The 25694-nt window shown below is 52.8% G+C and overlaps 1 protein-coding gene across 12 annotated transcripts in view; it reads left to right on the forward strand.

Annotated features, from left to right (window-relative positions):
* The window catches only part of PRRC2B (proline rich coiled-coil 2B), an 89207-nt gene that overhangs the window by 45579 nt on the left and 17934 nt on the right, over window positions 1-25694 (forward strand). For 11 of the 12 annotated variants that reach the window (XM_043567157.1, XM_043567156.1, XM_043567163.1 and 8 more), the window contains exons 10-17: window positions 3158-3248; window positions 6970-7162; window positions 11104-11419; window positions 13435-13628; window positions 15786-15981; window positions 20818-21034; window positions 21686-23749; window positions 25046-25242. In XM_043567157.1, the coding sequence (XP_043423092.1) occupies window positions 3158-3248; window positions 6970-7162; window positions 11104-11419; window positions 13435-13628; window positions 15786-15981; window positions 20818-21034; window positions 21686-23749; window positions 25046-25242 (3468 nt within the window). The remainder of the gene's footprint in view (window positions 1-3157; window positions 3249-6969; window positions 7163-11103; window positions 11420-13434; window positions 13629-15785; window positions 15982-20817; window positions 21035-21685; window positions 23750-25045; window positions 25243-25694) is intronic. The other variant, XM_043567168.1, reaches the window with a different exon arrangement.

A 25694-nucleotide genomic window follows, 5' to 3' on the forward strand; every position in this document is an offset into this window, starting at 1 on the left:
TTTTAATGTTTGTTTTTGAGAAAGAGAGTGGGAAAGGGGCAGAGAGAGAGAGGGAGACAGAATGCGAAGCAGGCTCCAGGCTCCGAGCTGTCAGCACAGAGCCTGACGTGGGGCTCGAACCCACGAACTGTGAGATCATGACCTGAGCCTCAGCTTAACCGACTGAGCCACCCAGGCGCCCCCTACCTTTTATTTCTTGCCTAAATGCTGTGTGGTACTTCCAGGACAGGGTTGTTTCAAGTTCTTTGTTCCTGATCTTGTGGAGAAAGCGTGTAGTGTTTCACCATTAAATCTGATGTCAGCTGTAGGGTTTGGGTGTTCTTTATCAGATTGAGGGTTTCCTTCTATTTCTGGCTTGCTGAATGTTTTCTAAATCACGAATGGGTATTGAATTTTGTGAAATAAATTTTCCTGTGCTGTGATTATAAGGTTTTTCTCCTTTATTTTGGTAATCTGGTGGATATTTTTCTTTCTTCTTTCTTTCTTTCTTTCTTTCTTTCTTTCTTTCTTTCTTTCTTTCTTTCTTTCTTTCTTTCTCCTTCCTTCCTTCCTTCCTTCCTTCCTTCCTTCCTTCCTTCCTTCCTTCCTTTTATGTACATGAGCAGGGAAGAGAAGAGGAGAGAGAGAGAGAGAGAGAGGAAAAAAAAAAGAGAATATTCCAAGCAGGCTCCCTGTTCAGCATTGAGTCTGATGCTGGGCTCAGTCCCACGACCCTGGGATCATGACCTGAGCCGAAATCAAGAGTTAGATGCTCAACCTACTGAGCCACCCAGGTGCCCTGCACCAACTGATTTTTTTAATGCTAAACCAACCTGGCATTCCTAGACTAAGCTACACCTTTTTGTATACCTAGATTCAATGTGCTGATATTTTATTAAGGTTCTTGGCCTCCATGTCCATGGTGGATATTGGTCTATAATTTTCTTTTTTTTTTAAATTTCTTTGTTGGGCTCATAAGATGAGTTGGAAAATGTTCCTTCTCTACTTTCTGAAAGAGTTTCTGTAAGTTTGGCATTATTTCTCCCATAAATGCTTGATAGAATTCACCAGTGAAATAACCTGGCGCTGGTATTTTCTTCGTGGTGACATTTGTGATAATTTAATTTCTGTGAGTAGTTAATGGGGCTGCTCAGATTCCCTTTGTTGTTTTGTGTCAATATTGGTAAGTTGTGTTTTTCAAGGGATTTATTTGTTCTTTGTGATTGAATTTATTGGTATAAAGTTGATAGCAATTCCTTTTCTTTCTGATGTCTGTAAGCTCTGTAGTGATGGACTTCTTTCTTTCTCATTAATTGGGTAATCTGTATTCTTCTTTTTCTTACTTATGCCAAGGGCTTATTGGTTTTATTAATCTTTTACTAAAAGGCAATTTTGGGCTTTCATCTTCTCCGTTGTTGGATTGTTTCTATTTCATTTTATCTGTTCATTTTAATTATTGGGGCTCTCTAGATTTCTAATTTAATTCCATTATAGTCAGAGAGCATGCACTGTATGATTTCAGTTCTTTTCAGCTTACTGAGACTTGTTTTATGATCAGAACATGATCTTTCTTCATGAATATTCCAAGTGCGTTTGAAAAGAGTGCGTATTCTACGGTTGTTGATTATTACATTCTGTAAATCTCAAATTTAGTCACTATCAAGGTTGTGGAATGTGTCTTTTAGACCTTACATAGTTACTGATGTTTTTGTATGATCCTCTCAGACAATGAAGCATTAAATTCTCCACTGTGACTGTGGATTTATCTGTTTCTCCCTTTAATTCTATCAGTTTCTGCTTCATTGATTTCAAAGCTATTGTTAGGCATATGCACATTTATAATTTTTAGGAGTTGACACATTGACCCTTGGTATTGTTTGCAGATGTCCTTTATCATTGGAAGTGCTTCTTGGAGTCTGTCTTGTCCTGTGTTACTACTGCTCTGGTGTTACTGTGTAAACGGTGTGTCTTTTTTCTTTAATCCTTTTCCTTTCAACCCATTTGTGGTTGTATTTCAACGGATGATCTAGACAGCATATAGTTGCCCTTGCTTTTTCATTAAATCTGCTTTGTAATTGATTGGACTTTTTGCCTCTTTACTAAGATACGGTGCATATAACGAATTTCATATACCGTAACATGTACCCATTGATCTTTAGTATATTGACAAGTTTGTGCAACCATTTCCACTGTCCAGTTCGAGAACATTCTCCTCAGCCACAAAAGAAGTGTTGTATCATTAACCGTCACTCTCACTTACCCCCCAGCCCCGCACACAGCCTCTGGCAACCACTGAGCTACTTTCTATCTCTGTGGTTTTGCTTATTCTGGACATTTCGTATAAATGGAAGCACCAGTATAGAATGTGGCCTTTCACGTCTGGCTTCTCTCACTGAGCTTGTTTTTCAAGGTTTGTCGTGTTGAGGGGGTGTGTCTGCATTCATTTTTTTTTTTTAAATGTTTGTTTATTTTTGAGAGTTAGACAAAGCACGAGTGGGAGAGGGGCAGAGAGAGAGGGAGACACAGAATTGGAAGCAGGCCCCAGGCTCTGCGCTGTCAGCACAGAGCCCGATGCGGGGCTTGAACTCACGAACCACAAGATCATGACCTGAGCTGAAGTCGGTCACCCGGCTGACGGAGCCACCCAGGCGCCCCTGTCTGCATTCATTTTTGTGGCCAAAGTAACCATTCCCCTGTGTGGATCTCCCACAGCGTGTGTGCCCACTTGCCAGCTGATGGGCACTTTCTGCCCCTGAGCTGCTCAGGCCGGGGAGTGCCCTAGGGCACAAGCGGCAGCCCACGAATCATGCTGGCCAAGCCTCTGTGTTGCCAGATGGATCTGGGTCCTGTCTGGTTTTTGCCTGCTTGCTTTCGTTCACTCTTCCGCACCTTCCAATATGATTCCAAAATACTTTGTCCAGATTTAAGAACTGTCCTCTGTGGGAAGGTTAATCTGACGGGGCCGCCTTGCTGTCACCCGAAGCCGGAGCTGTCCCTCACTTGATCTGCAGTGTCTGTCTGGTGGTTGCGGTTGGCTGGGTGGCCCTCCTCCTCAGCTGGGTCAGGACGAGCTCCGACCGGAGGAAGCCCCCCCCCCCCAACCCCTCGCCCCGTGTGGCGCTCTTGGCGCTGCTGAGTCTTGGCTTTGCCCGCTCTCCCTGGCCCTCCCCGGTTACAGGTCTTCATGAGGAAGTGGACTACTCCGAGAAACTGAAGTTCAGTGATGATGAAGAGGAGGAGGAAGTTGGGAAGGACGGCAGGCCCAAGTGGTAAGGATGCCCCCCAGCCCTGCTCGTGGCACCGCGCCCCGGGGCTTGACCGCGGCCGGAGGCGCACGCATCAGTGCCGGCCGCCGTGCCAGGCACATTTCCTTGTCGCCCCGGCAGCCTCGCTGGGGCAGATTCGGTTTCCGTTCTGCGGATGGCACAGCCGTGCGGGACGGGAGCCAGGGTGCGCTGGCCGGGTGGCTGGCGGGCCGGCTGAGTCCCGGCGGTTTCAGCCGCTGTGCCGGGGTCCCCCCCCCCCCCCCCCCCCCCGAGTGTGTGTGTCTGCGCCGCTTGTTGCACAGATCGCTTCTGTGGGTGTGGTGCCCAGAAGGGCTTCTCTAGCCAAGCACGTTTGGGAAACCACCAGGGTTCAACTTACCCCTTTACTCCGGGGTCGTGCGTGCTGGAGTGCACATCAGGGCTCTCGGGAGAAGCACCGGACGGGGGATGTGAGGCTTCCGGAGCCTCCTCGACCCCTTCGGTCTTCCCTTTTCTGGGTCATTTCGTTGGGCTCATTTTACTTATGACGCCTTTTGCAAAATCACCGCATTGTAGTCTGGTCCCTCTAGTTTTTGTCGTGATAGATTGATGGTAGAACGAGTGGCTAGGACTTTTTATTCTTAGTTATTTACTTATTTTAAGTTTATTTATTTTGCGGTAGAACATGAACAAGGGAGGGGCGGAGAGAGAGAGAGAATCCTAAGCGGGCCCTGCACCGTCAGCATGGAGGCCGATGTGGGGCTCGAACTCACAAACTGTGAGATCATGCATGACCTGAGCCGAAACCAAGAATCGGATGCTTAGCCGCCTGAGCCACCCAGGCGCCCTGTTTTTATTATTTTTGGAGTAAACTCCATCCCTAACGCGGGGCTCGAACTCCCAATCCTGAGATCAAGAGTCACACTTTGTATGCACTGAACCAGCCAGGTGTCTGTGGCTAGTACTTTTTTTTTTTTTTTTTTAAATTTTTAATTTTTTTTAATTTTTATTTTTGAGACAGAGACAGAGCATGAGCAGGGGAGGGGCAGAGAGAGAGGGAGACACAGAATCCGAAGCAGGCTCCCGGCTCTGAGCTGTCATCACAGAGCCCGACGCGGGGCTCAAACTCACGGAGTGTGAGATCATGACCTGAGCCGAAGTCGGACACTCAACCGACTGAGCCACCCAGGCGCCTCTGGTTCTTTTTAAATAGTACCTACAGCTGCATTAATTTGCTTTTTATTTATTTATGTTGAATACCAGCAAATATGGATGCTGTCTTTTGTATGGAATTGCCTATGTTCTTTGCATATTTATTTATTAGACTTAATGTATTTCCTTTAAAATGTGATCAATGTTATATATTGTTTAGATATTAATGCTTTGCTGTTTTTCCTTAAAAAATTTTTTTTAAATTTTTTTTCAAAAAAATTTTTTTTAATGTTTATTTATTTTTGAGAAAGAGAGAGACAGAGCATGAGCAGGGAAGGATCAGAGAGAGAGGGAGACACAGAATCTGAAACGGGCTCCAGGCTCTGAGCTGTCAGCACAGAGCCCGATGGGGGGCTCGAACTCACGGACCGCGAGATCGTGACCTGAGCTGAAGTCGGCCGCTTAACCGACTGAGCCACCCAGGCGCCCCCCCAAAAAAATTTTTTTTAATGTTTATTTTTGAGAGAGAGAGAGAGAGAGACAGAACCCAAGTAGAGGAGGGGCAGGGAAAGAGGGAGACACAGAATCCAAAGTAGGCTCCAGGCTCCAAGCCCTGACATGGGGCTTAAACTCACAAACTGTAAGATCATGACCTGAGCTGAAGTCACACGCTCAACTGACTGAGCCACCCAGGCACCCCTTGATGTTTTTTCCTTTTGTCTATTTTATTGTATATAACTGAATGTTCAGAGGGCCAAGTTTGTGAGCCTTGGGGTTGTTTTTTGTGTGTTTGTTTGGTTTTTTTTGTTTTTTTTTTTTTTGCTTATTCGATGTTCCTCCCTTCAAAGCTGTTCTAGAGGGAGCTGGTAGTGACCTTCTGCTAGTTTTTCTCTGATACACAAACAGTTAACTATTTGAGGCTTTTCTAATTTATTTGTTTATTTTTTTTTTTAATTTTTTTTTCAACGTTTATTTATTTTTGGGACAGAGAGAGACAGAGCATGAACGGGGGAGGGGCAGAGAGAGAGGGAGACACAGAATCGGAAACAGGCTCCAGGCTCTGAGCCATCAGCCCAGAGCCTGACGCAGGGCTCGAACTCACGGACCGCGAGATCGTGACCTGGCTGAAGTCGGACGCTTAACTGACTGCGCCACCCAGGCGCCCCTTTTCTAATTTATTTTAATGCTGTGTGATTTTAACTGAAGTTTTAGACGCACTTGGGAAAATATCTTGTGGGTCACTTCTTGGAACACTAAGCTCAGAAGGAATTGTGAGCAAGAATTTAAATCAAAAGCAAAGACATAAAATATTACAGACTTCTGGAACAGTAGGACACTCTGTTCCTTGTCTCTTTTGGTTGATGTGAATTGGATATTCAACCAAAAGAGTTAGGCATGGATTTGGACGCGGCTTTGCTAATGTGACCAAGGACATCTCAAATTGAGAATCCCCAGACCCCCCCCACCCCCACCCCACCCTGCTGAACCTGATCTTTCCACGGTGTTCTTTGAGCTGGTTGTGAGTCTCCTCCTCCAAGCTCCCAGGTCTTCCTTACATCTTGTCTCCCCACCTGTGACGGCTTCCTGACACTTCCCTGGATCCCAGCCCTTCCCGCTCACTGTCTCTGGCTCACTGGGACCTCATCCTTTCTTTTCCAGACCACTCAGAGGTTAGCCGGCTCGCCTCCTTCCTTCGCACTGTGCCCTTGTCATCTTTCCTGGGGGGTCGGGAGCCTCGTGTGGTTTCTGCGCCTTTCAAGGTGAAGGCAGTAGTCACTAGCACTTAGTGCCCTGCCGTGACCTCAGCCACCTCCGCAGCCTCATTCCACCCCCCACCCCCCCCCCCCCCGCCGGTGTGTGTGTGGACACCTGCGGACACGCACGTGCGGGCCACACCTGACTCCCTGCTTTTCTCGGAACTCCTTGATGTGTGCTGGGCACTTGTTTTGCATACACGAGGTGCTTGGTAAATGCACACAGTGTTTTTCCCTGGTGCCTTTGTTTCCCCCGCGGCAGGTAAAGGTGAGCACGGTCTGGATCTCCATTCCCTCCGAGCCTCCCTTTGGAACCTCTCCCCTTTCTCACGTGGAGTCTGCTCTGCTTTCCTCCTCTTGGTCTCTGTTACGGCATTATTCAGTGAGCCGCCTTTTGCTATTTTGAGGAAAATCGATCGAGCACCTCCTTTAGGCAAAGCACAGGGAAGGAGCCCTGGTATGAGGAAAGAGACCTTCCTCTGGGATCTTAGGTTCCAGTCTAGTCACTCCTCCTGGGAAGGCAGCTCCCCAGCCTCTCTGACACTCCATTACCACCCCTTTAAAATGGGGGTGAGGACTTGTTTTCCCGTAAACCAAGTAACGGGTGTGAAACATCCTGCCCAGAGCTTTGTGTGCAAGAGGGACTTGGTAAATGTTGATGCCACCGGATTGTGGTGTTCTGGGCGTGTCCTCTCAGCCGTGAGGGGCTGGGTCTGTTCGAGGGAAGGACACTGGTATGTGGGCAGCTGGCTTCGGAATTCCTGAGGCCCCGTGACGGGTAAGATCAGACTGCACTGGGGCTGAATGGGAAAACTCACATTCACTGTGGTTTGTCCTAGGAACAGTTGGGACCCCCGACGGCAGCGGCAGTTGTCAATGAGCTCCGCGGACAGTGCTGATGCTAAGCGTCCCCAAGAGGAAGGAAAGGACTGGGGTGAAGCAGTGGGTGTGGCCCGTGTTGTCCGCAAAGTGCCAGAACCTCAGCCACCTTCTAGGAAGCTTCACAGCTGGGCATCTGGCCCAGACTACCAGGTATCATGGGCACTGGAGGGGTTCTGTGCATGTGATTAGCTTGGAAGGTGCACACGCGTACATAGAAGTCCTAGGTGGACGTTTCTTTCTCCTGTTTTAATTAAAAAAAAAAAAATTGTCTGAAAATTTCAAAACAGTTACAGACTTACAGAAAAGCTGGAAGCTGGATACAAAGGATATTTTTCTCTGAACCTTTTGTAGAGTGAGTTGCCGGGCTGACCAGGCCCTGTCACCGCGGAACACGTTGGCATCTATTTTCTACCTCCTGGGTGACCTCAGTCAAAACTAGGAAGGTAGCGTCGATAACCACTGCCATCTGATCCCCAGACCCCCTCCGTCTTGTACCACTTGTGTCACTGGTGTTCTTTGTACGGAAGAATCGGTGCAGAGTCACATGCCGCCCTCAGTCTAGGATAGCCCCTCAGCCTTCCTTAACGTTCAGGACTTGGACACTTGTGGGGACTGTAAGCCAGTTATTTTGTAGAATGTACCTCAAGTGGGGTTGGTTTGGTGCTTCCTCACGATTAGGTTCAAGGTTTCCGTTTGTGGCTAGAATCTCTCAGGAGTGACACTGGCTCATATTGCCTCCCGCCAGGTCACTGATTCCACTCTGCCCGCCTGCTGACAGCCTTCACTCTGATCTCTCGACTAAGGTTATAATGTCTGCCGAACTTCACGCTGTGGGGTTTCTCTCTTCCACATTCGTAATTGATGAGAATTTTGTGGGGAGATACTTTGAGGCTATGAATGTCCTGTTTCTTATGAAACTTCGAATTTATTTATTGATACCAGTGGGTTATGATCTGTGCCTCTGATTGTTGGCTCTGAAGCCCCAAGTATTTTTGGTTTGGCTGTTGGGAACCTCTTCAAGCTGCATCTGTCTTTATGTGTCTCCATTCTTATGGAGCAAATCCCTTGCTTGCTGATTAGACAAGTTGGCTTTTTTTTTCTTTTTTTTTTTTTTTCTCTCTCTCTCTTTTCTTTCCCTTTCAAAAAAATTTTTTTTTTCAGGCCCACCAGGAGAACCTTTCCCAAGCTCATTTTGTCCTTACCCTGCCTTGGTCTGGAATCAGCCCTTGTGATACTGAGAAACCAATATGTGGTCACCAGGAGTGCTCACTGCTCTTGGGTCCTTTTGGTGGACAGAGTGAGGAAATGTGTGTGTATATATAGATATGTGCGTGCACACGTACGTACATGTTCGTGTTGTCTTTATTATTTACTCCTATATCTGCGTGGAGAACTGTGAGTTCACAGAAATATCTCTGGTCCCACACATTCCAACCTAGTTCTCTCCCACCGCGTATCTGTAACTCCTGTCTCCAACAGTGAGACACCTGTTCCCATTGTCCCCAGTATTCACACTTCCTCGATCAGCTCCCCTGTACGTGACCCGTCTCCCATTTCTGCCCCCACCCTCTCTCCCTTGTAAAGATGCCCTCCTCACTCACTCAACCATCCGTGTTGTTCTCCCACTCCCAACCCCACAGATGCCCTGAATCTCCCCTCTAGGCCACCTCTGCTTATGAATTGCCTCCTCACCCAGCTTGATGGGGCTCTCACTCCCGCACCAGCCACATCTCCACACGGACATCCTCCTCTCCCTGCCCGGGTTCCGACCACCTGCTCTTAGCCACCATGACTTCCTGGTGCCAGACGTGCCACACTTCATGACTTCATGACTTTGGGACTGGATTGTGCAGGAGGCACAGTATTAGGGGTGGAAAAGGCATTAATTTAAATATATTTGGGGGGGAAAAAAAAGCAAAACAAACCTTGCTTTTTTTTTTTGAGGGAGAGAGAGAGAGAGGGAGAGGGAGAGGGAGAGGGAGAGGGAGAGGGAGAGCTCACCAGCAGTGGACGGGCAGAGGAAAAGAGAGAGAAATCTTAAGCAGGCCCAGCCATGAGATCATTACCTGGGCCGAAATCAGGAGTCAGACTCCCAACTGACTGAGTCACCCAGGCACCCAAAACTTGCCATTTTTAATGCACTTTGCCATTTAAGGGAGTCTGGTTCCATATCTTATAAAATGAAAATACTTTATCTTCAGGAGTACCAGGCACTGTGCTAGGTACAGGGGAAAACAAAAACGAAACAAAATTGACATAGAGCTAGGGCACCTGGGTGACTCAGTTAGTCAAGCAGCTGACCCTTGATTTTGGCTCAGGACATGATCTCCCAGGTTCATGAGATCAGCCCCCGCGTCGGGCTTTGCGCTGACTGGGTAGAGCCTGCTTGGGATTCTTTCTCTTTCTCTCTCTCTCTCTCTCTCTCTCTCTCTCTCGCTCTCGCTCTCTCAAATAAACAAACATTAAAAAACAAATTGACACAGACCTATTCTTGGAAATTACCCTGCAATGAATCCAAATTTCGTTCATATATTGGGGTTGGTGAGTATCCAAAGAAGATTTCGTTTTGATCTCATAACAATGTGAATTAACTGAGTCGGGAAAGAAAAAATGGAGTTTTCTGCATTCTGATTTCTGAAAAGTTCAGGTATTTCGCAGAGCATGGAGTCTATGAAATGGTAGCTACCGTTAGGGGAGCTCGGAAAGGCACGTCAGCCGTCTCGATGGAAGTATTCATACGCTTTGAGTGCTGCGCCTTCCTCTCTGGGAGCACTGGGGGCTGATGGTGGAGGCTCTGTGGTGCCACTGTGCCCAGCGCTACAGAGCGCGGCCGGGGCTGGTCAAGGGCCACGTGAAGGGCAGTGCACACGTCGGCCCCAGTCACGTCGTGTGAAAGTACTTTCGCTTCCAGGTCAGAGGTTTCTGATCTTTTACAATTGTCACCGTTGTCTCTGGATTGTGAGAAGCCGGCTCTCAGGAGGAAAAGTCCTTGACTGCCGTCACCGTGTCGCATAGCGCTTTTGCGGAGGGTTCACGAGCAGACCGGAGAAGGCCCGGACCGTGTTTGTTTATGTTTGAGGACTCGTGACACTTCTGTGCATCACTAGCACTCAGAATGGGAAGCTGTGTGTTGTGACGGTCACCTCGCTGGAGTTCCAGTGGCTGGGGATCGGTTGAACTTGGCCGTCGTCCGTGCTGGTGCATATTCTGGGTGCTCCCTGCAGATCAGGGAGGAACCTTCCCGGTGTTGAGTGGGCTTCTCTCTGTTGCTGTCCGGTAACTGGTGACCGGTGAGAGAGACTCAGGAGTGGAGGAAGTCGCCAGAAGAGATGTTTTTAGATGAAGCGTCACTTTGTAACCGTCGATCTGACTGCATTTTCATTTCTCGTACCTCTTTTTTTTTTTTTTTTTTAATTTTTTTTTTTCAACGTTTATTTATTTTTGGGACAGAGAGAGACAGAGCATGAACGGGGGAGGGGCAGAGAGAGAGGGAGACACAGAATCGGAAACAGGCTCCAGGCTCCGAGCCATCAGCCCAGCGCCCGACGCGGGGCTCGAACTCACGGACCGCGAGATCGTGACCTGGCTGAAGTCGGACGCTTAACCGACTGCGCCACCCAGGCGCCCCTCTCGTACCTCTTTATTCCCAGAGGTTTCTGTATTTTTACGGGAGAAAGACTAGAGCCGTTTTGCAACTCAGGGGATGAGCGTGTGGTCCCTGCTCCCGTCCAGTAGCCGTGGAGGCCCTTATCTCGTGTGCCCATTAGTGGTGGTGGGAGCACCAGGGTGCTGTTTTCTTTGTCGGTCACCATGCAGAGTGTGGTGCGAATCCTTCCTTGCACACTCACCACCCCGAGGGCCTCCTCTATCCCCAGCTTGCAGTGGGGAGCTAAGGGAGGGAGGGTTGACACTTGCCCAGACCTCACTGCAGGTTAGGAAAGGGCCTGGAGACCCAGGTCTGCGGCGTGCGTGACTGCTGCCTCTCGAAGGTGCTCGGGGATCTTGGGAAGCAGAACTGCTCCCATGCTGGGGTGGCCCCGTCTCCTGGGTTTGGGGTCTGTCGTTCCAGCAGACTTCATTTCTCTCGGCAGAAGTCCTCGCTGGGCAGCGTGTTCCGGCAACAGTCTGTCGAGGACAAAGAGGACAAGCCACCTCCACGGCAGAAGTTTGTGCAGTCAGAGATGTCCGAGGCCGTGGAACGAGCCCGAAAGCGCCGGGAGGAGGAGGAGCGCCGAGCACGGGAGGAGAGGCTGGCTGCCTGTGCCGCCAAGCTCAAGCAGCTGGACCAGAAGCGTAAGCAGGCTCAGAAGGCGGGCGAGGCCCCGAAACCGGCAGAGAAGGAAGTGCCCCGATCTCCAGGCACCGAGAAGGTGCCCCCACAGGAGAATGGCCCTGCTGTCCGCAAAGGTAGGCGCTGGGCCCTTGTCCCATCAACTGGACACCCTAGGCTGTGGGTGCCTCCCTGCCTTACTGGTTCAGCCTGTGGCGGGCAGCTGGAGGGGGCGGGGAAGCACCGGCCGTTGAGTTTCGGCATGGGTTCACGTCCTGTGTCAGGGACTGAAACCGGCTGGCTGCGGCCACTCACCTCCCTGGTGCCCGTTCCCTCATCTGTAAAATGGGCTGGAATTAGTACGCACTTTGCCACACGCTGAGGGGCACGTGAGATAACGTACAGAAAGCACCTCGTGCAGCTTCTAGATACGGAAAGTGTGCGCGCTGCCCGCTTGGTTGTCATTCCGTACCTTGTGGCCATTCTCACCCCTGCCACTGCTCAACCAAAGATGCGGATGGTGGCGGGCCTCAATGCAAGCCCAGGGTCCTCTGAGTTCATTTAACAAAATCACAAAGTGGGGCGACGGGGGGGCTCAGCCGGTGAAGCGGCTGACTTCAGCTCAAGTCATGATCTCACGGTTTGTGAGTTCAAGCCCCACGTCGGGCTCTGTGCTGACGGCTCAGAGTCTGGAGCCTGCTTCAGAATGTGTCTCCCCTCTCTCTCTGCCCCTTGCCTGCTCGTGCTCTGTCTCTCTGTCTCTCTCAAAAATGGATAAACATTAAAAAAAAAAAAAACCAAAATCACAAAGTGGGGCGCCGGGGTGGCTCAGTCGGTTAAGCGTCCACCTCTTGATATCTGCTCACGTCATGATCTCATGTTCGTGGGATCGAGCCCCAAGTTGGGCTCTGTGCTGACAACACGGAGCCTGCTTGGGATTCTCTCTCTCCCTCTCTCTCTGCCCCTCCTTCACCTGTGCTCGCACATGCACACACTCTATCTCAAGAAAGAAAGAAAGAGAGAGAGAGAGAGAGAGAACCACAAAGTATCTTTGTGACCTTGGGGAGAAGCCCGCCTGTTTGTTAGAGTATGTTTTTCCTGGCCTGGATTCTGAGGGCTGGATCCACACGGCTCCATAAGAGATGTTGAACAGCATTGCACGTCGGAAAGTGCCTTGTAGCAGTTGTAAAGAACATGTTCTTTGTGACCGGCTTTGTTCTTTGGGACCTTCTTAAACGAACTAAAACCAACTCTGTTTAGGAGAGAGGGGCCTGATGTTAGTTTCAGACCCTGAAAGCTTCTCAGGTGGGTCTTACTCATGGTCATGGTCTGCTGGTCCTCAGCCCCCTTCTGGCCAAGGAACACTGAGAAACCGCCACTGTCCTGCCCATCGCCTCTCACTGTGGCCCGAGTGCAGCCTGTGCTGGTGTCCACACTCGCTGAGACGGGCAGTGGAGAGTCCAGGAAGCGGGTGCCATGGTGTGAGTGTGTTCAATTGAGACTGGCCTTCGGGGTGTGTGGGCACCTGCTCTGTGCTCTTCCGTGTTCCCCCTGCGCTGCACCGCTGGGTCCCTGAGGCTTTGCATCAGGGTTTGGGTGTCCCCTGCAGTAAAATCAAGAATGCCGATGTCTTTTCTACTTCGTTAAAGCTGTAAAGGTGGCTTGAGGTAAGGAAGAAGGGAATTTCAGAGAGTATACAGATGGGAAGTTGTGTGGAGCACTTGCTACCGGCCTTGCATGGATTGTCTCCCTTAAGGCTCACAAAGGCCTGTGGGATGGACAGAGTTGCTGTCCTCCCTTTACAGATGAGGCAACCAGCCAGGGGACGCGTGCTGACTTGGTGGCCAGCACGGCCTTTGGCTGCATTGACTCATGTCGCTCAGGTGATGGCTGTGGGCTATCGCCGAGCCGGTGGCTGCTCTCTCATTTACTGGGGTCCTTTTCAATAGAACCCTTCTCTTCTGGAACCCTGGTGGTTCCTCTGACCTCTCGACCCTTAGCTCGCTCTCACCTCTGAAGCGATGGCGTCGTGGGGAGTCCATGACCTCGTGCACCGTCCGTGCCAACGAGAGCAAGCGTTTGCCGTAAACGTTTGACTGGCCCGGCTTCTGTGAGCTCACCGCAGCCGTTTCTCTGGTTACTTGTCCTCTAGGCTCCCCTGAGTTTCCTGCCCAGGGAACCCCCAACACGTTTTCAGAAGAAGCCCCCGCGGCTCCTCCGGCTGTGGCTCAGAGTGGCGGCGGTGAGGAGGGCGCCAGGGAGGCTGGGTCCCCTGCACAGGAGTTCAGCAAGTACCAGAAGTCTCTTCCTCCCAGATTCCAGCGCCAGCAGCAGCAGCAACAGCAGGTAAACAGATCCGACTGCTGAATGTGGATGCCCCCTGTCTCCTCCTCTGGTCCCCTCCCCCTTCGATGAAAAGAAACAACTCGAATATCCCCATCACTGGCACGGATGTTAGGGGCTGCACCTGAAAACTCACAGCCTTGGAAGATCATCCCTGGCCGTGTTTTGTTTTTCCGAGTGATTTCTCCCGTGGATGAATAGAATGGTTGTTGGTGGCGTCTTCCCTTGTCTGGTGTTGGTGAGGCAGTGGCAGCGGGGTGTGCACTCACCCAGTGCAGTTTCGCTGAAGCGTGGTGTTTTCGTTCAGAGCAGCGCACTGCAGCCTGTCCATAGGCCAGCGTTGTCCGCCCTGGGACCGTCCCAAGGAGTGAGGAGGCCCGGGAGGGCTTGGAAAGCTGGCAGAGAGGTGTACTAGCTTGGGATAAGCACGGGGGTTTGTAGGGGTTGAGTTGGACTGCTGTGCATCCTGGTCCTAATCGTGCAGCTTCTCGGGTCGAGTGTGGCCTCAGATGGCCCAGGAACAACGAGTACCGGCCTCAGAGGGGCAGCGAGGGTTTTGTGGCACCTGCATTCTGGTGGATCGGCGTTTTCAGTGTCATCTTTATTAGTGTTTTGTGAACTTTAAAAGGGACCTGCTCTTCGCCCCAGAGAAGATTACGTGGGTGATGGTTGTAATCGTACCGATCTCTGGTGGCCAGCTGGAAGCACCGTTGGTGATTGTGTGTGTTCCAGGAGTGATAAATGAAGGAACAGATGATTACTGATGAGCAGTGCACTCGGGTGGGAAACAGATGAAACGTGGACATCACGTAGCCCAGCAGCTAGATGTGCAGTAAATCATCCTTAATAACAACGATCCCGGTGCAGAACATGTGTGCCTTAGGGACACAAATCAGGATCTCCAGCATCTCCAGCCTTTTCCAGAATCTCATTTGGTTGCCTGTAAAACCTTCACCCCAGACCCTCCTTCCCCTGGGCCCCTACGAGGTCTTCCGGAAGCTCATCAGGTCCTGAGCGGTAAACACGAAGCTGTGTTCCTTGTGTGCTTTGACGGTGTTATAGTGTGAGCCAGCACTGTGCAGTTACTCCCCGGCTTGGTGGAGAACTACTGACCAGGAAGGTCTCTGGGGTGACTCCAGCCAGACACAGCAGCGAGAGCTCCTGTGTGTAACGCTTCTGGGGGGCGGGGACGGTAAGTCCTTCTTCGGGAAGAGAAAGGAGTCTGAAAGCACCAGGACTGCCGAAGGAGCCTGGCAGACAGACTGTCTGGTCAGGTTCCCCGGGGGCCTGGGGTCCAGACGGAGGAGGAGCTCTGGGCAGAGGCCCACAGAGCCGTCCTGGGAATCCAGCCCGGGCCTTTTTGTTTGCAGATGGGAAGGGTGCGGCCCGGTCCGCTTTTCTCGTCTGACTCTGCACCTGGGTCCTGCCGGAATGCTGATTCTGGGTGCACTGGAGAGGGCAGCCCTGGAGGTCACTGATGTGAAGGGGCAGGGCTGGAAATGAGCCCCCACGGGGTCTAGGACCAGATTTTGAAGGTTTTGCTGATATTCATCCATTTGTGCACTGGATTTTCTATGTGCCGTGACTGGTGGTAGGCCGCAGGGATACGACAGTGAACCCGGCGTGTAGTTTCTTAGGGTTTTGTGAGGGAGACCGGCAGCTCAAAATGATCACCCACTGTCAGTGCTACAGAGGAGAAGGACCAGTGCTGCAGAGCAGAGGCAGGGGCCTCGTCTCGTCCAGGGACTCGGGGTGGCTGCCCGGAGGAAGGGCGTTTGAGCGGAATCCTGAAGGAGGAGCAGGGATGAGCCGGGATGCAAGGGAGTAGGAAGCCTCCTAGACAGAGGGCCCAGTGTGCAACCAGGGCCCCATGTGGGCAGGCAGTCGTGTGCAGTGAAGCTGGTGGGTGGTCGGGCAGGTCACGTGGGGCCTGGTGGGACTCGGGCTGTTCCATGGAGAGCTGTGGGGAGCCATCAGAGACTCCTACAGCCCGGGGTTAGTGTGCCTGTGTGTGTGAGTGTGTGTGTATGGGGGCGGGTGGGGGTGTGTGCGTGTGTGTGTAGTGTGTATATGTGTGAGAGTGCGTGCATGTGCGTGTATACACCTGCACGGTCTCTGCCCCGAGCACCGGTCTGACCTGTTCTCTCTCTGTCTGCTCAGGAGCAGCTATATAAGATGCAGCACTGGCAGCCCGTGTACCCCCCACCTTCCCACCCGCAGCGCACTTTCTACCCCCACCACCCCCAAATGCTGGGCTTCGATCCCAGGTGGATGATGATGCCTTCCTACATGGACCCACGGATCCCGCCCACTCGGGCCCCAGTGGATTTCTACCCGTCCGCCCTCCATCCCTCGGGTAAGCGAGCCCCAGCGGGCCACACCAGTGGAGTCCAGGACGGTGTGGTGTTCGGGGTGTTGCCTCGGGACTTAGGCCCGCCCGGATCCAGTCTGGCCGCTCCTGTAACTCACGTGACCAGTCTGAGTTTTAACTCTGTTGTTGGTGCCGTGAGGGCATGGATAGTACCAGTCGCAAAGAATTACTGGGCAGAGTCTTTCTGATGATGCATTATATGTTGTTTTGACTAGTTCTGATGTCCCTGCCACGTCCTTTTTTTTCCTCTTTCTTTTTTTTTCTTCTTTCTTTTTTTTCTTACTGAAGGATGTCTCTCTTTCCATTCTTAATGTTTTTTTGTGACTTCTCTCTTTTTTTCCTTGATTTCTCCTCCCCATTTTTAAAATGCCATTTTTAAAAAGCCACTTTTGGGTTTCTTAATTCTTTTATCTTATTTGGTTTTTATTTCATTAATTTTCCTCATTAATTCCTTTGAAAGTATTGTACTCTTTTGTAATTGCGTTGAATACTTAGCCCAGTAATTTCTGATTTTTAGATGTAAGTATTTAAGTATTACTTCAGCTGTAAATTGCTATGAACAGGAGTTTTAAGATACAGCATTTTTGTTACTGTACAGTTTTCAGTGTTCGTCAGATTTTGATTTGTTACCTTTCTTTGGTTGATGGTTTTTAATAGTATGGCATAAATTTTCCAAATACAGAGTTTTAAGAATATCCAGATGGTGTTAATTTCTAACGTGGCTGCTTTGTGGCATCAGATACCATTGTCTGTATGATCTAGAACAGGGGTCAGGAAGCTTTTCTATAAATGCCAGATAATAAATATTTTGGGCTTTGAACAGCTACTCCATTTTGCTGTTGTAGAACAAAAATGACCAAAGACGATAGTGATTGAACGAGTCTGGTCACTTTCCAGTAAAACTTTATTTTTGAAAACAGGTGGCGGGTCAGGTTTCACTCAAGGGCATTCGTATGCCAGCTAGCTCCCGATCGAGATTGCTTGGTGTTTGGGTGAGATTTTTTTTGTAGGCTGTTACATACTCTTTATCTAACATTCTGTGTTTTCTTGAAAAGAATATTCTCCAATTGGATGTGGTCCATTCCATCGAACTTGCTGGCTGTGCTGTGCGAGTTTCTCTCACATCCATCACGATTTGTTACCCCCCACCCCCCACCCCCCCAATCACTTACTAAGAGGTGCGTGAGAATCTCCCACTGTGACTGTAGGTGTGTTGAATCCCTAAGCCTGTCGGGCTTCGCTCTGTCTGGAAGCAAACAGGTTTGGACTGATGTATCTCGTTCCCCTTATCCTCACAGCACTGTCCTCCTTAACTGTGCTTTCCACCTCTCCTGTCCACTGTGTCTGATACTGATGTCATCATTCCAGGTTTCTTTTGATGAAGATTCATTTGGTATCTTTTTCATCCGCCTCCCTGAGCCCTTTTTTGCAGGGGGCGTTTGTAGGTACAACAAGATGCGTGTGGTTTTACCCACTCTGAAAACCTGTGACTGTAATTGCCAAAGTGCCTCTCTTTGGATTTGGGGAGATTATGATATTCGGATTTTCTGCTGTCCTACTTTATACTTTCTGTTGATCCCACCTTTCTTACTTTTCTTCTTCCTTTTTTTGGATCAAGTTTTCCCATGCTTCCGGTTGTTTGACTCCTGCGTGCTGTTTGTACTGTGTTAGCGGTTCCGTGACGTCCTGATACGCGCCTGTGACTGGCGTAGGCTGATGGGCGTTCTCACCCTTCCCTCGAGCTGATTAGCTCATCAGTCTGTCTTCTGAGTTCTCCCTCGAGTTTTAGTTGTTTTTCTGCCACCAAATCGGGCATTGGTTCTGTTGCTTCCTGCAGTCTGCTTCTGCAGACCCGCCTGTCCCTTCACTAGTTCCTTCCCGTGTGTTCCATCTGGGGGCGATACGCTTCTTTGTGAAGTACATTCTGTCGAGTTCTTCAGGAAGTTTTTCTGGCAGTAGGTTTTCTTTGCCTGAAAAAGTCTTTACGGCACCCTTTCTCTAGCTGGGTGTAGAATTCTGGGTTGGCACGTCTCTTTTTCAGGACCAGGAAGGTAGTAGGCCATTTTCTTCTGGTTCTGTGGCTGCTCAGAGTGATTCGTTTCTGTGGAACCCACTCTGTGTTCTTTCTGGCTTCTTTAAGATCTCCTCTTTCCTCTGTGGTTTCGTCTCCCCGTGTTGTGTCCATTTTCTCTCTGCTTGTGTCCAGTTTCTCTCTCTCTCTCTCTCTCTTTTTAATTTTATTGCCCAGTGAGTTTTTTCAGCGACTATATTTTTTATTATTGGAATTTCTTTTGTCAATTCTAGTGTGTGTGTGTTTGTGTGTGTGTCATGTTTTTCTTACGGTTTTAATTCCTTTTTTATGCTTTTAATAACTTAAAACCTGATTTCTAGTATTTATTATTCTGTTATCTGAAGTTCTCAGGCAGGTAACCCTGTGGGCTCACTGTGGGCTAGTGGTGGGCAGCTTCCCACACATACTGGGAATTTTGGATTGTGAGCTCATTTTCAACAGAGCTGTATTTGTTGTGGGGATCCGGTACAGCTCGAGTGGAGAGTCTGTCTCTCCAGTTATGTTTTCTCTTGCCTTCCTAGAACCCCTTGCTATTCTAACTTGGGAAAATTCTGGACCACTCTTGGGGAATGCATCTAAACCCTCCTCCCCACAACCTGCATGAAAGCCAGCACAGTTATACATTCCTAGCAGCTAACTATTTTTCCCTAACTGGCCCAGGCCAGGACACAAACTTAAGTTGTTTCCCTGTACTAAAGAGCGTGTGTGTGTGTGTGTGTGTGTGTGTGTGTGTGTATGTATATGTATATATATGTGTGTGTGTATATATATATACATATATATATGTTTTTTAATATTTTTATTTGTTTATTTTGAGAGAGAGAGCGAGCCACCCATGTGAACAGGGAAGGGGTGGGGAGAGAGAAAGAATCTCAAGCAGGCTCCACACTGCCAGTGCAGAGCCTGATGTGAGGCTTGAACTCACGAACTGTGAGATCATGTCCTGAGCCAAAATCATGAGTCAGGCACTCAATCGACTGAGCCACCCGGGTGCCCCAAAAGAGCATGGATTTTTAAATCTGCCTTTGAATTGAGGGCCTCTGTCTTGAGCCGCTCCTCCTTGTGCAGAAAGCTCCATCCCCTGTGCTGCCAGGGGTCAGAGTCCAAGCCCATGGTTACTAGGACTGACAGGTGTATTCCCCTGCTCCCCTCCAGGAAGCACCGGCTTGTGGCGCTGGCCGGTGGCTGTGGTTTCAACTCCCTGGGGATTTCCCAGTTTCTTGGGAACACAGCTCTGCAAGTGATATGTGTGATGACCTATTCTGCCCCGCACGTTTGTGGTAGCAGGGTTTTCCAGGTAATAAGAGCTGTGAAAAGAAGCCAGTGTGCCTCATAATGAGTACTTAATGAGTGGTGTGTAATTTCAGGGTTCCAGAGAGGGTCCCCACCGGCTGACTCACACTAACTTTATGTTGGAGTCACGTATCAGTGGCATTTGAAGAGGGCGCTCTAGAGCTAAAAGAAAGCTTTAACGCACCGGCCTAATGCAGAGCCGTTTTCTGGCCAGATTATCTCTGTGTAAAAGCCACACAACATGTGTGTATGCTAATAAGCTCTGTGAAGAAAGGATCTGAAAAATCAGATCTTTTTCTGTCCACAGACTTAGGCCTGATGAGACGTTTAATTTCTGCACCACCTCCCTCCTCACTCTCCCCAGGTTGATGGACGTGGACAGATAGGCCACGGTGGCGGGGAGGGGGGTGGTGGCACACTTTCCCCTGCTAGCTTATGTCTGGAGGGACCGAGGTGTCCTCTGTGTGTTAATCACCTCAGGTCCGTTAACCAGTTGATTGTCATCTGTGCACCCCCATTCACCGTATAAAAACGTGGAGTGTGGCAGTCAGTCCTAGGGCTAGAGATAAAAGGAACTGGGGCACCTGGCTGGCTTGTTCAGGAGAGCATCCGACTCTAAATGGTCTAAGGGTTGTGGGTTTGAGCCCCATGTTGGGTGTAGAGATTACTTAAAAATAAAATCTTTTTAAAAATAAATAAAGGAACTGATGGGGGCGCCTGGGTGGCTCAGTCGGTTAAGCGTCCGACTTCGGCTGAGGTCACGATCTCACAGTTAGCGAGTTCAAGCCCCGTGTCAGGCTCTGTGCTGGCGGCTCAGAGCCTGGAGCCTGCTTCGGATTCTGTGTCTCCCCCTCTCTGTACCCCTCCCCTGCTTGTGCACTCTCTTTGTCTCTCTCTCTCTCTCTCTCTCTCTCTCTCTGAAATATAAATAAACATTAAAAAAAAACAAAACTGAAACCAGAATCCCTTCCTAAGGCTTGCTGCTCGGGGTTTGAAGCCTGCAGACGGCAGCTCTTGGTCCGTGTGCCTCTTGGCCACACGGCTGGTCTTCCTCGCGCCTGGGCAGGAGACCTCAGCGTCCCTGCCCGCACACGGACCCTCGAGACCTCTCTAGCCTTTTGCTGACGTGATGGGCTCTCTAGTTAGATATTTCCAGTTTCCATTTGCCAGTTTGAGGCACTCTTCAGCATGGGGTCCTGAACCTGGAGCGCAGGTTGGACTTCACAGGTCTTAGAATGGATCCGTAGACCCCTCCTGTCGCGTGCTCGTGCGCCTTCAGAGGTTCCGTGTTGAGAGAACACAGAGGGCTCGGCGATGGCGAGCAGGTGGGGTGCTGTGTCCGCCCGATAGGGTAACTGGTAACTACGGTCTCCCTCGGGCCTTGGGTTGCCCCCGAGATCGGAGTGCGGCTCAGTGCTGGCTGATGCAGGGTGATTCTTTGCCTGTGCCTCCTTCAGGACTGATGAAACCCATGATGCCCCAAGACTCCCTCGGTGGGACTGGCTGTCGCTCTGAGGACCAGAACTGCGTGCCCCCGCTGCAAGAAAGGAAAGTGGCCGCCCTCGATCCGGCCCCCGTGTGGAGCCCAGAGGGCTACATGGCGTTGCAGAGCAAAGGCTACTCGCTTCCGCAGCCGAAATCAAACGACGCTTTGGCCGTGGACATGCACGTCAGGTGAGCTGGAACTCGGCCGTCCTGGCCTGCGAGTGAAGGCAGGATGTCCAAATCCTGCTCGTGCGGGGCTCCGGGAGGGGGCGCTGTCCCTGCAGGCAGTGTCCTCCGTGGACGGGGAGTACGAGGAGGTTTGCTGGAACGCTTTTGTGTGAGAGGCGCTCACCTGCCGGCGGGGCTGACGGCCGAGGAGAGGTCCTGGGTCAGAGGCAGATCTGCTGAACCTTGGGTCAGGGCGAGGGGTGGGGTCTGGCGGGGCTGCGTGCCCGGGTCGTGGCTCCTTCCTGTCCAAGTGGAGCAAGCTGGCCCTGCTGGCCCAGGGCCCCAGACTCTCCGTGGACTCCCAGGCTCCAGCTTCTCGCTTGAACCAGAGGATCCCCAGCTGCTACGCCTCCAGGTGGCACGCTGAGGCCACCAGCAGCCCCCGCGTTCTTCACTCTGGACTCCAGGGGCCGCCGACCAATCCATGGCCCAGCAGCTCTGAGACGTGTTTAAAGCTAGAGCAAATGTTGGTGCTTATGTTTTTTTTCTTTTTCATTTTCTTTTTTAAAAAGATTTTTTTTTTTTTCTTTTTAAAACTAAGCTCTGTGTTCAGCATGGAAACCAGGAACCAAGCTCCAATCACATTGACTGATTTTTCTGGTTCCTTTTCAGGAATGAAAGCTCTTACTCTGCCCCCCCTGGAAGGTCAGGGGGTGTAGGTGCCCAGCGCGATCTCCTTGAGGAGAGAGGGGAGGAGTTCTTGAGTGCTTTTGACAAGAAGGCCCCAGCAGACTTTGACAACTGTGTCTCTTCTCAAAGAATAGGCCAGGAGCTTTTGTTTCCACCCCAAGAAAATGTTCAGGAAGCGGGTGCTCCTGGGGGTCACAGCCCAGACCTCAGGTGTTCCCCACTGGAGCCCGACTTTGCCCCAGCGGAGAAAAAGCCAGAGTATAGCGGTTGGGACGTTAGCCACCCGCCAGAGTCCACGGACACGGCCAGCGGCATCGAGAAGGGAACACCCCGGGAGGAGCCACCCTTTAACGTCTCCTCCTGGGAGAAGGACGGGAGCCCCAACAAACAGCCGTCCCTGGAGCCCGAGTGGACTGCCGAGCCCCGGGGCCCCGGCAGCCAGCACCAGGAGCAGACCAGCAGGACGCGGAGGTCGGGACCCATCAAGAAGCCCGTCCTGAAAGCCCTCAAGGTGGAGGACAAGGAGAAGGAACTGGAGAAGATTAAGCAGGAGCTGGGGGAGGAGAGCGCCCGGGTGGCCAAGGAGAAGGGGCCGGCTCGCAAGGCAGAGAAGGACGAGGACGAAGAGAACGACCCCGCGCTGGCCAACTCCTCCCCCTCCCCCTTGGAGGACCAGGGCCCTGCCCGTGCTAGTGTGGGCCGCGAGGCCAGCAGGTGTGACGAGGACGAGAAGCCGGCCAGGGCCTGGGAGGGCAGACCCTCCCGGGAGTCCAGTGACACGCCCGCGACAAAGAGGAACAACTGGATCTTTATCGACGAGGAGCAAGCTTTCGGGGGCCGAGGGCAGGCCCGGGGCCGCGGCCGCGGCTTCCGAGAGTTCACCTTCCGAGGGCGGCCGGCGGGCGGTGGCCCAGGCCTCTGCGGTGGGGGGGTGCTCGGGGCGCGGGGCGTCTACGGCGGCGGCCAGAGGAGTGGCCGCGGCCGGGGGCTGCGGGACTTTGGCCAGCCGGAGGACTTCCCCAGGGCCAAGCCGCGACGGCGCATCGCCAGCGAGACGCACAGCGAGGGCTCTGAGTACGAAGAGCTTCCCAAGCGGCGGCGGCAGCGAGGCTCGGAGAACGGGAGCGAGGGCTCGCTCCTGGAGCGGGAGGGCAGCACCCTGAGGAGGGGCGACTTCAGGGACTCCTGGCGCTCCACCAAGGCATGCTCCGAGGACCACGGCGGCCCGGAGGCCAAGAGCCGAGGCCCTCGCGCCTTCGGCCGGGCGCTCCCTCCCCGGCTGAGCAGCTGCGGCTACGGCCGGAGAACCTTTGTGTCCAAAGAGGCCGCCCACTGGCAGAGCAAGGGCCCGGGAGCCTCCTGGCAGGAGTACAGCTCCCCAGACACGTGCGGGTCCCGACGACCCGCAGACAGAGACTGTGTCCCTGACGCCTACAGACATTCTGACTCGCTTGGCGCCAGGGCCTTCGAGGACGGCCGCCTGGAGGACAAGAGGCCCTTCTTCCCCGATGACCATGCGGCCGACTCGGAAGGCGCCGAGAACCGGCCCTTCCGGAGAAGGCGCCCCCCGCGTCAGGACAAGCCCCCTCGCTTCCGGCGCCTCCGGCAGGAGCGGGAGTCCCTGGGCCTGTGGGGGCCGGAGGAGGAGCCGCACCTCTTGGCGGGACCGTGGCCGGGCCGGCCCAAGCTCTGCCCCGGGGACAAGAGCGGGTCCCCCGAGCTCTCGTACCAGAACTCGTCCGATCACGCCAACGAGGAGTGGGAGACGGCTTCCGAGAGCAGTGACTTCAGCGAGCGGCGGGAGCGGCGCGAGGGCCCGGGGGCCGAGCCCGACCCGCAGGCGGACGGCAGCCTGCCCGGGGCCGCCGCGGGTGAGAAGAAGGAGCTGGCCAAGAGGAGCTTCTCCAGCCAGAGGCCCCTGGCCGACAGGCAGAGCCGAAAGCTGGAGCCGGGGGGGTTTGGGGACAAGACCATTAGGCCAGGTGGTGGTGACGCCTCTCCCCGTTATGACAGCCAACAGAATGGGACGCCTTTGAAAGCCAAAAGGTAAAACGCAGACCGAACCCCAGGCTCTTCTCTGTTGCTGTTCTGTTACCAAGCCTGTTGTTGTAAGCCGCACCCATGCATGCATGCCCTGCCGTGTGTCCGGCGCCCCGACTCCGTCCCTCTGTCGTCCTCCAGGAGGGCCGCTGCCCACCCAGGCCGTTGTGTGTGGGCGTCTCCATCACTTGCTCTCACACTGCTTGTCTGCCTCTCTCGTGGCATGTTGTTGTCGTTGTTGTCGTTGTGGCTTGAAAACCGAAACCCAGAGCCCCAGCCCGTTGGTCCTCGAGCGGTGGCTGCCCCAGGCACCCGTCAGGAGAGCTCAGCCTCCATCAGTACCCTCTGCCGCCCTGCCGAGGGGGACGCTTCCTGTGCACGGTGCCGGTCCCCCAGATTCCTCTGCCCCTGGACTGCTCTCCCCCCGCGTCCTGCTGGGCCATCTAGCCTCCTGGTCCTGTAGGGACAGCTCTTCCCAAGTGGCTCTGCCTCTTGGCGGTGAGGAGATGCGGCTCCGTTTCAGGGATTGACCACCTCCTGGTGGGAAGAGCCAGGCAGTGGCAAAAGCAGGTGAGCTGCCTGAGGCCCTGTGAGCGTCTCTCAGGGGATCTGGAGGCTTCCAGGTGGCTCAGGTTTGTGTGGCTCATTGCCTGCAGGCTGCCTGGAATCCGGGAGAGGGGAGAGCCCGTGCAGAGACTCACTCGTGCAGCCTGCTTTTTCTGATCCATGCCTCCGCCTGAGGAAGGCCACTTCCTACCTCCCAGTCTCCTTAGAAACCTGGGGGCCAGAAACCTGGATTGGAATCCACTCAGCTCCAAAGAAGGAGCCCTAGGGGAATGCTGATCTTTCCAGGTGTTGGGCTGGCCTAGCTTTCCAGGCCCCAGCTGCTGACACGGGGCTTTGCTTCCGACTTCTGCCGAGAGCCTTGTTGTGTGGCCTGGCCCGGCTCCTTGACTCCCTGGTCAGTCTCCCGTGCCAGGAGTGGTAAGGGCTGTGGCCCTGCTCTGGGCATTCCCCTTTGTTCTCTCCTGTCTGCAGCCCTGCTGAGTTTGGCACGCAGTGGGACAGAACCGAGGCACTGAGCCCTGGCAGGGGTCAGAGAAGAGCAGTTGTCCCCGTGAGCTGGCAGTGTGGCCGTAGGAGGGCTGCCGCTGGGAGCAGCTTCGACTGCGCAGAGGGGGCGCGCTGTAGGTCAGGGCCCCGTGTCCACGTGCGTGCCGTGCGCACATGCTGATCGTCCCTTTCTCTCCTTCCCCAGCCTCTGGCCGCTTCTGAGCTAACGCGGTTCTTCCTTCTTCCTAGGTCCCCAGATGAGGCCTTGCCCGCGGGTCTCGGTTGCAGCAGTGGGAGCAGCCACTACGTGCTGGAGCGGGTGGCCCACGGTGCCTCCGACATCCCCGAGGCCTCCTGTGAGACGGCGGAGGAGGCGGCCAAGCTGGTTGCTCAGAGGGCGGGCGAACAGGGAGAGACCATGAAACAGTTTGACCTGAACTATGGAAGTGAGTCTGTCCCCTCACATCTTCGGGCCCCTCAGAACCGAGGGCCACGGTGGCTTTCGAGGGTTGCTGGGTCTGCCCATCCGTTCTCTGAACATCGTGGCCTCTGGGCAGGTGGTGGGCCAAGTTCCAGGGCGACGCTGGTGAGCAGAACGGATATGGTTCCTGCCCTCCTGCTGCTCACAGCCTTGCCACCCCCGTAGCAGCCCCGGTGCCCCAGTTTTAAAGAGGGGGACCCCGAGGCCCAGCGAGGTTGTGTGGTGTGTCCAGGGTCACGCGGCTGGCTAGCACCAGAGCAGAGACTTCGGTCACCAGCGTCTTTTCTTAAACTGTAGTGTTACTGGCGTCTGCGGTGTGAGACGACCGTGTGCCGAGGAGGCCTGGGGTGGGGGGGTGGGGGGGGAGAAAGGACCCTTTCAGGATTTCCATAGACTCCAAGTACAGTCTGCTCCTTG

This window comes from Prionailurus bengalensis, chromosome D4, assembly GCF_016509475.1.
Source record: "Prionailurus bengalensis isolate Pbe53 chromosome D4, Fcat_Pben_1.1_paternal_pri, whole genome shotgun sequence".
Lineage (NCBI taxonomy): Eukaryota > Metazoa > Chordata > Mammalia > Carnivora > Felidae > Prionailurus > Prionailurus bengalensis.